The 10,000-nt window shown below is 28.1% G+C and overlaps 1 protein-coding gene across 1 annotated transcript in view; it reads left to right on the forward strand.

Moving 5' to 3' along the window:
- LOC137626846 (neuroligin-3-like) overlaps window positions 1-10,000 on the forward strand; it is a 102,958-nt gene that overhangs the window by 16,616 nt on the left and 76,342 nt on the right. Inside the window, exons 3-5 of the mRNA XM_068357832.1 lie at window positions 2,359-2,556; window positions 4,755-4,942; window positions 5,958-6,054. Of these exons, the coding sequence (XP_068213933.1) occupies window positions 2,359-2,556; window positions 4,755-4,942; window positions 5,958-6,054 (483 nt within the window). The remainder of the gene's footprint in view (window positions 1-2,358; window positions 2,557-4,754; window positions 4,943-5,957; window positions 6,055-10,000) is intronic.

The raw sequence follows: 10,000 nt of genomic DNA on the forward strand, positions 1-10,000 counted from the left end.
CATGTATAGTTATTGCCTTGGCAATTAAAGTTGTTTTAATTTCTGGTAGGTAAGATTATATACTCTTGGTAAGTAAGGTATTTGGATATTCTTGGTAATTAAAGCTGTATATTCGTGGTAAATAAGGTTGTATATTCTTGTTAAATAAGCATTTTGGAAGAACAGAATATTTTTTCCGCTAAATTCCTCTTCAAAAACTCCACCTGTAAGATATATGATATTTCAATCTCATACACCTTGCATATAATTATATATAATTCTTCTACTACGTTATTGTTGTATTATACACAATTTCAAATATCTTTTATGGAAAAAAAGATTCCTTAGTTATGAAATATTTCTCTAAAGAAGATGAGTTTTTTTAATAGAATAGACCAAAAAAAAAAAATCCTTTTAATCCTGTCGACTCTAAAGGAATCCTTAGCAGCAGCAAGATGAAGAAGACTGGGATATGGTGAAGTCCCCTTTGATGAACTTCTTCTTCTTGTTTCATGGAAAGAGAGACACAGACAGCGATTCAACCATTGGAAAACACAAACGAATAATTCAGTCTCGGAACCTTTAGAAAAGGCAGGAGAAGAAAAAAGAAAAGAAAAGCTTTCAAGACCAAAAAAAAACGATTTTGTCTTTTGCTTTCGAGAAAAAAAGTTTTTTTTTATTTTTTTTTTTTTTTCAGGGCTGCAAATGGATGCTGCAGTTCAGATTTTTTTCTTAAAATGGAGATTAAAGTATTAACATGTTACCAGAAATTGTCATGTTACCTTTATGTTGATATGTACGAACATGCAAATATACATCATTTGTTTTTTACCTGTTGAACGGTATATCAATTAGCTTAAGGTCGTTATACCAAAGGGTTGTTCCTGGCCCTCCTTCAAATACCACCAAATTGCAGCTGTTGTTAAGAATATAATTAAAAGGTTTGTAACATTAATAGCTAAAGAAACAAGATATCACACACACACACACACACATATATAGATATATATATATATATATATATATATATATATATATATATATATATATATATATATATATATGTAGATATATATATTATACATATATATATGTGTGTGTGCATATATATATGTATATATATATATATATATATATATATATATATATATATATATATATATATATATATATATATATATATATATATATATATATATATATATATGTAGATATATATATTATACATATATATATGTGTGTGTGCATATATATATGTATATATATATATATATATATATATATATATATATATATATATATATGTATATATATATATATATATATATATATACATACATATATATATATATATATACATATATATATATATATATATATATATATATATATATATACATATATATATATATATATATATATATATATATATATATATATATATATATATATATATATATATATACATATATATATATATATATATATATATATATATATATATATATATATATATATATATATATACATATATATATATATATATATATGTATGTATGTATATATATATATATATATATGTATATATATATATATATATATATACATATATATATATATATATATATATATATATATATATATATATATATATATATATATATATATATTTATGTATATATATCTATATATACATAAATTTATAGATATATATATATATACATATATCCATAGAAGCCATAAATATATACATATATATATATATATATATATATATATATATATATATATATATATATATATATATATATATTTATATATATAGATTATATTTATATATATATATATATATATATATATATATATATATTTATATATATACATATATATATATATATATATATATATATATATATATATATATATATATATATATATATATATATATGCATATATATTTAGAGAAGCCATAAATTATATTCCTCCTATTATCTGAATTAGCTCTACCTCAGGATCAGAGACCCAAGGGGGAATTCATTCAAAGATAATAGCTTCTGGGCGTGCTTGGGAGTCGAACTTGGGCTCAAGAATTTGAGGATCTATTGACATAGCAGCTCCTCTTGGGTAAATTACTGAGTCGATGAAACCTCAGTTTATTAGACTGGGTTTGATTCCCCGGCTGATCAGAGGCTATTATCTTGAAGCTGTTTACTCTTTGGGTCTCTGATCTCGTAGTAAAGAGAATGCAGATATAATGAGGAGTTTAATATATGGATTATATGTATATGAATATGAAAAACATGTCTAAATGTGCAAAATTATAATATACATATACGTACATATATCAATATCTGAACTTTTTAACTTAATCTACCCCAGGGTTTTACAACGCGAACACTGACCCAGTGGGTCGCCCAACTGTAGCTAACTACGGCCTGATGGACCAGCTGGCTGCCTTGCACTGGGTTCAAGAGAACATCGTCCGCTTCGATGGTGACCCAGGTCAGGTCACGGTCATGGGTCACGGCACGGGAGCCGCCTGCGTCAACTACCTTGTCATATCGCCCGCTGCTACAGGTCAGTCAGTAAGTAAACCTTGTTCTCTGTGACAAAGGGAAATTTTGAATGATTTTAAGATGTTCTTTAGGTGATGTTGCTTTTGGTTGGAGGGATGGCATGATGTTAATGGTGGTTTTTTCTTAAGGATATATTTAATATCATGATTAGCTCTAATGCTGATATTATTGCTGCTGCAGATACTATAATGTAACTAATTCAAATATTACTAGCACTACAACTAATAATAATAATAATAATAATAATAATAATAATAATAATAATAATAATAATAATAATAAAAATAATAATAATAATAATAATAATAATGATAATAATAATAATAATAATAAGCAAATTTTTTTTACTATATTATCATTTAATAATAACAATAATAATAACAATAATAATAATAATAATGATAATAATAATAAAAATAATAATAATAATGATAATAAAGATAAATAGACTACTACTACTACTACTACTACTACTACTACTACTACTACTACTAATAATAATAATAATAATAATAATAATAATAATAATTATTATTATTATCATCATTATTATTATTATTATTATTATTATTATTATTATTATTATTATTATCATTATTAATATTATCATTATTATTAGTAGTAGTAAACGTAGCATCTTCACTCTTGAACAAGATAATTAGATCAAACAATATCCTCCATCTATTCCACGAATGTAAATTCCTGAAAGGAAACATATTTCAAAATCCGGTGATGGAAACGAGAGTTAAATAATACAAATAATAGAATGACTATACCGTGGAGCATCCTAAGTTTCCTCAATGGACTTCCTCATTTGACTTCAACTCTCATTTTTGGTTTTGGTTTTGGAGTTGTGAACTTGTAACGAAATTTTTTTTTTATTATTATTATTTTTTTTTTATATTATTGGATATTGTAGATATATATATATATATATATATATATATATATATATATATATATATATATATATATATATATATATATATATATATATATATATATATATATGTGTGTGTGTGTATATATGATATATATATAAGTATATATATAAATATATAAAATATATATATTTATATATATATATATATATATATATATATATATATATATATATATATATATATATATATATAAACATATATATGTATATGCAAGTATATATATGTATATATATAAATATATATGTGTGTGTGTTTGTGATTTGTGTATGCATACCTTTTTACTTGATTTCTTGTGAATCCTAATTCAGAAGTCAGATTAAATAAACTTCAATGTCTACATCCCATTCCATTCTATTATCATCAAGAAAAAACACTAATTCATTTTTCTATTATCGTATTTTTATGAGTCATTGGATTTTGCTTTTCTAATATTATTTATTTTTCTTGTTTAAAGATATTCTATAATTGGAGTCTTGTTCTTGTACAAAAGCCAAACTACATATACTTAACTTTTCGTATATTCTCTGTTGGTTTACAAAACGTATTATTGTTTTTACATTACGAAACGAGTTGGAACATTATTGAGGGAAAAGAGGGATGAAGATAATATAGTTAATGATATTTATAACCATTGAGGCTCAGAGATTCCTAAATTATTTGTTTAAACAAAAACACACACACATACACAAATACACACACACACACACACACACACACACACACACATATATATATATATATATATATATATATATATATATATATATATATATATATATATATATATATATATATATATATATATATGTATATATATATATATATATATATATATGTATGTATAGATATATATACATATACATATACATATGTGTATATATATATATATATTTATATATATATATATATATATATATATATATATATATATATATATATATATATATATATATATATATATATATATATATATATACATATATATACATACATATATATATATATATATATATATATATATATATATATATATATATATATATACGTATATATATATATATATATATATATATATATATATATATATATATATATATATATATATATATATATATATATATATATAAACCATGTGTTTACTAAAAAAGTACCAAAAATATATAAGTTAAAAGCCCCTCTAAACACGTAACACCATAGAATCCTTCCTACCATAATATCCTTCGGCCAATCCTTCTCTCCTGGTCATCAGGAGCAGGTCCGTTCAAACGAGCAATCCTGATGTCAGGCTCTGCACTCAGTCCCTGGGCTTCAGTCCAGGACCCATCTGGACACGCCTTCGATGTAGCCACCCAGCTGGACTGCCCTGTTCCAAACGACCTCTTTCGCCACTATGAAAATCTTCTCCAGTGTCTGAGGAAGAGGCCTCTGCACGACATATTGCAGGTGATTAAGTTGGAGATGTATTGAGAATGAGTCTTTATTTACCAGTTTACGTGGCCAGATAAAATTTCAATTGCTTTATTAGTTTTATATTACAAGTAAAAACCATAAGTCCATCGAAAAGAAAAGAAACGATTATTATTCTTTAGACTATACTTTTGTAGCGTATACTATTTCCAATCATATACTATGCTAGAATTATAGTAACTTTTTTTAAGAATTTTTTTATTAATATACTGTCAATTCTAATAAAAAGAACAATTGTACGTAGTAAATATTGTGGTTTTCTCTGATTATTCTGCCCCTGGCAATATGCCACCACAGATACTGTTCACACAAAGCAAGTAAGCTACATGGAATATGAATAGCTAAAAACAATAATGAATATGAATTTCTCTTTTTCTTTTTTCTGTTTCTACCTAATGAAAACATTGAATACAGAAGGAAATATATATAATAATTATTTCATTAATTGTTAAGTGTGTGTGTTTTTTTTTTTAATATTGAAATAATTGTATTGTATTTAGCTCCTTTTTAATGTTTTCCTAAAACGTGAAAAAAACAAGAGATTAGTGATACATTTAATTAAACAATATGGCAATTTGTTTCAAAATATAAAGAATAATTGATTATTTTTTCTCCTTTTGTACCAGCTAATGACTTTGAATAACTTATTGGCAATTAAAGTTTTTTGTAATTAGATATTTATTTCAGAGGATACGTTAAAAATTTTATAGTTATAATTATAACTTAATTTTAACCGAAAGTCTATCTAAATAAGTAAAGGTGTGTTTTAGAAAAACGAAATGTTATTAGAAATTTGATTTTATATTTAACCTAACAATATTGTGATACTTATTTTAACATAGGATGATTTCTTTTTATTATAGTGCTTTTACTTCAATCGCAAAAGACAAATGATAAGTTAACTTTAATATTTCTGTCTAAATATTAATTATGATTTAGGAAAAATATAATTCTTATAAAAGAAAATAACATTAACCCGATTTTCTCAAAGGTTTCACTAAAGACATCCAAGTTTCAAGTGGCTGTTGGCCCCAGCATTGATGGTGTCACTATCAAACCTGATTGGAAAAATCATATGAGAAAAATGGGTAAGTTTTACTTCTAAATTTCCGTAGATGGATTTGATATGTTTGTCAACTCAAACGCAAAAACAATCTATTCATTATAAATGCTACTTAGGGCCTCAACTCATAATGCATGAGATGGAAAATACAGCTGAAACCTGTAAATGTATAACATTACATATATTAAACTCTATACACAGGTACATATATATATATATATATATATATATATATATATATATATATATATATATATATATATGTATATATATATATATATATATATATATATATATATATATATATATATATATATATATATATATATATATATAGATGCGCCTGCCTTTGTGAGTGGGGATACCTTAACGTGATGATCAGCAGAGCTGTACTAGGGCTACCTATAACAGCTACGTTTGCTGTGAGCGATCAGACATAAATCTCACACCATCACCACTCTGCAAATGGCAGGCCTGGTGATGAAAACTAGCCAATCCACAGTCATGAATAACGACATGGATGTGGCCAATGTCCTGCAGAGTTCTAGACACAGCTGCTTTTGTTGTTGTTGTTGTTGTTGTTTATATACACAGATATATACAGCTATGAACTGAAATCCTTGCATAATGAATACATACGTTTAAACAGAATAAAATTCTTAATTTATAAACTATAATATAAAAGTTAACTTGCACCCAAGTACTTAATCATATATCCTAAATATCTCCATTTGTCTATACAAAGTAATATTCTTAATGACTCAACTATAAAAAGAAAATGAGAAAAATCTTACTGTTCCTCTTGACTTCAAATGCAAGGAAGGTCGAACTCCAGTTGACCTTCTTCTAGGAATGACAGCTGCCAACCTCCTTGACATCCTGAGTCAGCAAGAATTCCAGGAAGGATTCGATGCTGACTATAGAGAGGATCTGCTGAGATCCTTCGTCGTCAATAACTATCGATATCATCTGCAGGTCGGTATTATTATCATTATTATTATTATTATTATTATTATTATTATTATTATTATTATTATTATTATTATTATTATTATTATTATTATTATTATTATTATTATCATTATTATTATTATTATTATTATTATTATTATTATTATTATTATCACCTGGACTACACACATAAAAACTATACAATCTTATAATAAAAGTACACTTCAACTGGAGTATTTTCATCTCGCCATAGGAAATAATGTTAGCCATCACAGCCGATTACAATGATTGGTCGAGATCCCTCCATCAACCAATCAGCATCATGGACTCAACCGGCCAAGGCCTTCACGATGCGAATATCGTCTCGCCGATGGCAGATCTTGCCAAGCAGCTCTACACGACTTCCCGACCATCTTATCTCTACGTGTTGGAGGAAGAAGGTTCAGAAGTACGTCGATATGGATAGATTAGATTTATATATGAAGTGAAAAAATATGGTATATATTATTAATGAAAAACTTTAATAATCTACAGAAAGTTTTTGAATATCATCCATAGATTAGAGATGTATGTATACAAATCATGGAAATAATATTCATGAAAATATAAAATAATAAATACCAATAAAAGAATCATGATATAAATAAAATCCTATATTCCTTTTCCATTCAAATTATTATTTTTTTCAGTTTAGTTATTACTACAATAAAGCTTTAAATTTGAAATAATTATCTTTCCCAAAGTCTGGAAACGAGAATCTTCTCCTGAACGAGCTGGCGTACGTCTTTGGTGGTCCTATGGATGATCTGGGACCTTTGGCCTCAAGTTATAACTTCACTAAGATGGATGTCACACTCAGCAAGTCCTTCATATCAATGTGGAGTAATTTCATATAATTTGGGTGAGTACAAGGTGGTTTTAGAAGGGGTAGGGGATGTATGAATCAGATTTTTACAGTTAGGCTGATATGCAAGAAATATTTATCAAAAGGTGAGGAGGTGTATGTCGCATTTATGGATCTGGAGAAAGTGTATGATAGAGTTGATAGGGAAGCAATGTGAAATGTGATGAGGTTATATAGAATTGGTGGAAGGTCCTTGCAAGCAGTGAAAAGTTTCTACAATAGTAGTAAAGCATGTGTTAGGATAGGGAATGAGGTGAGCGATTGGTTTCCGGTGAGAGTGGGGCTGAGAAAGAGATGTGTGATGTTGCCCATGCTTGTTTAACTTTATGTCGATGGAGTGATGAGAGAGATGAATTCTCGAGTACTTAGACGAGGATTCAAACTGATAGACACGAATGATCATGAATGGGAGGTAAATCAGTTGTTGTTTGCGGATGATACTGTACTGGTTGCAAACTCGGAAGAGAAGCTTGGCCGATTAGTGATAGGATTTTGAAGGATATGTGAGAGAAGGAAGTTGAGAGTTAATGTGGGTGAGAGTAAGGTTATGAGATGTACGAGAAGGGAAGGTGTTGTGAGGTTGAATGTCATATCGAATGGAGAGTTACTTGAGGACGTGGATCAGTTCAAGTACTTGGGGTCTGTTGATGCAGCAAATGGTTGAGTGGAAGCAGATGTACGTCAGAGAGTGAATGAAGGATGCAAAGTGTTGGGGCCAGTGAAGGGAGTGATAAAGAATAGAGGGTTTTGTATGGGAAAGTGATTGTACCAACTGTGATATATGTATCGGAGTTGTGGGGAATGAAAGTGACGGGTAGACAGAAATTGAATGTGTTTGAGATGAAGTGTCTGAGAAATATGACTTGTGTATCTCGAGAAGATAGGGTTAGGAACGAAGTAGTGAGGGTGAGAACGGGTGTAAGAAATGATTTAACAGCTAGAGTGGATATGAATGTATCGAGGTGGCTTGGCCATGTTGAGAGAAAGGAAAATGGCTGTCTGCTAAAGAAGATGATGAATGCAAGAGTTGATGGGAGAAGTACAAGAGGAAGGTCAAGATTTGGGTGGATGGATGGAGTAAAGAAAGCTCTGGGTGATAGGAGGATAGATGTGAGAGGCAAGAGAGCGTGCTAGATATGGGAATGAATGGTGAGCGATTGTTACGCAGTTCCTGTAGGCCCTGCTGCTTCCTCTGGTCGCTTTGGATGACTGTGGAGTGAGCAGCAGTATGGGATTCAGCGTTATAAAGCTTAATCTATGCTGGATAACGGGGGAGGGTGGGCTCTGGCATCCTAGAAGTACCAGCCGAACTTGGTTGACTTCTTCGTCAGGCTGGGAGGAGCATAGAGAGGAAAGGTACCTTTTTTTTCATTCATTTGATGTCGGCTACCACCCAAAATTAGTGGAAGTACCTTGGTATATGGATATATATATATATATATATATATATATATATATATATATATATATATATATATATGTGTGTGTGTGTGTGTGTGTGTGTGTAAAATTCTGTACATTTTATATCATTGATACCACAAATCAATCAATTATACTTATGGTATCAATTCAAAACCCTATGTTCATATTACAGACATCCAAAAGATCCAGTCTCCAAAGCTAAGATGTCCGAGAGTGCAAACGACATAACTTCTGAAGAGCAGATATGGCCCAAATATGATCCAGTCTATCAGAGATACTTTCAAATAGGTGAGGTCCCTATTTTTGTGGGGCTGTATTCCCTCAGAGATATAATGATACAATGATTTTCAATATTTTCTAGATATATAACCTTAGGTCAGGAAAATACACTTATTCATATTTTTAGAGTAATTTTATTTCTTCATGATAACTTACATATTAATAAATAATCCCTTTCTTCTCTATATATGAAATCCTATGATCTAGATTTCAACATTCCTCTCTCTCTCTCTCTCTCTCTCTCTCTCTCTCTCTCTCTCTCTCTCTCTCTCTCTCTCTCTCTCTCTCTCTCTCTCTCTTCAATAACCCAACTCTTAACCTAAACTAGTAAAACATAACTTCTTCAATGCACTTCACAAAACTATAGAACCTTAGTAAAATACTAATGTTTAACTGGTGATTAATCTAATAAACT

This window comes from Palaemon carinicauda, chromosome 34, assembly GCF_036898095.1.
Source record: "Palaemon carinicauda isolate YSFRI2023 chromosome 34, ASM3689809v2, whole genome shotgun sequence".
In the NCBI taxonomy this organism is placed as follows: domain Eukaryota; kingdom Metazoa; phylum Arthropoda; class Malacostraca; order Decapoda; family Palaemonidae; genus Palaemon; species Palaemon carinicauda.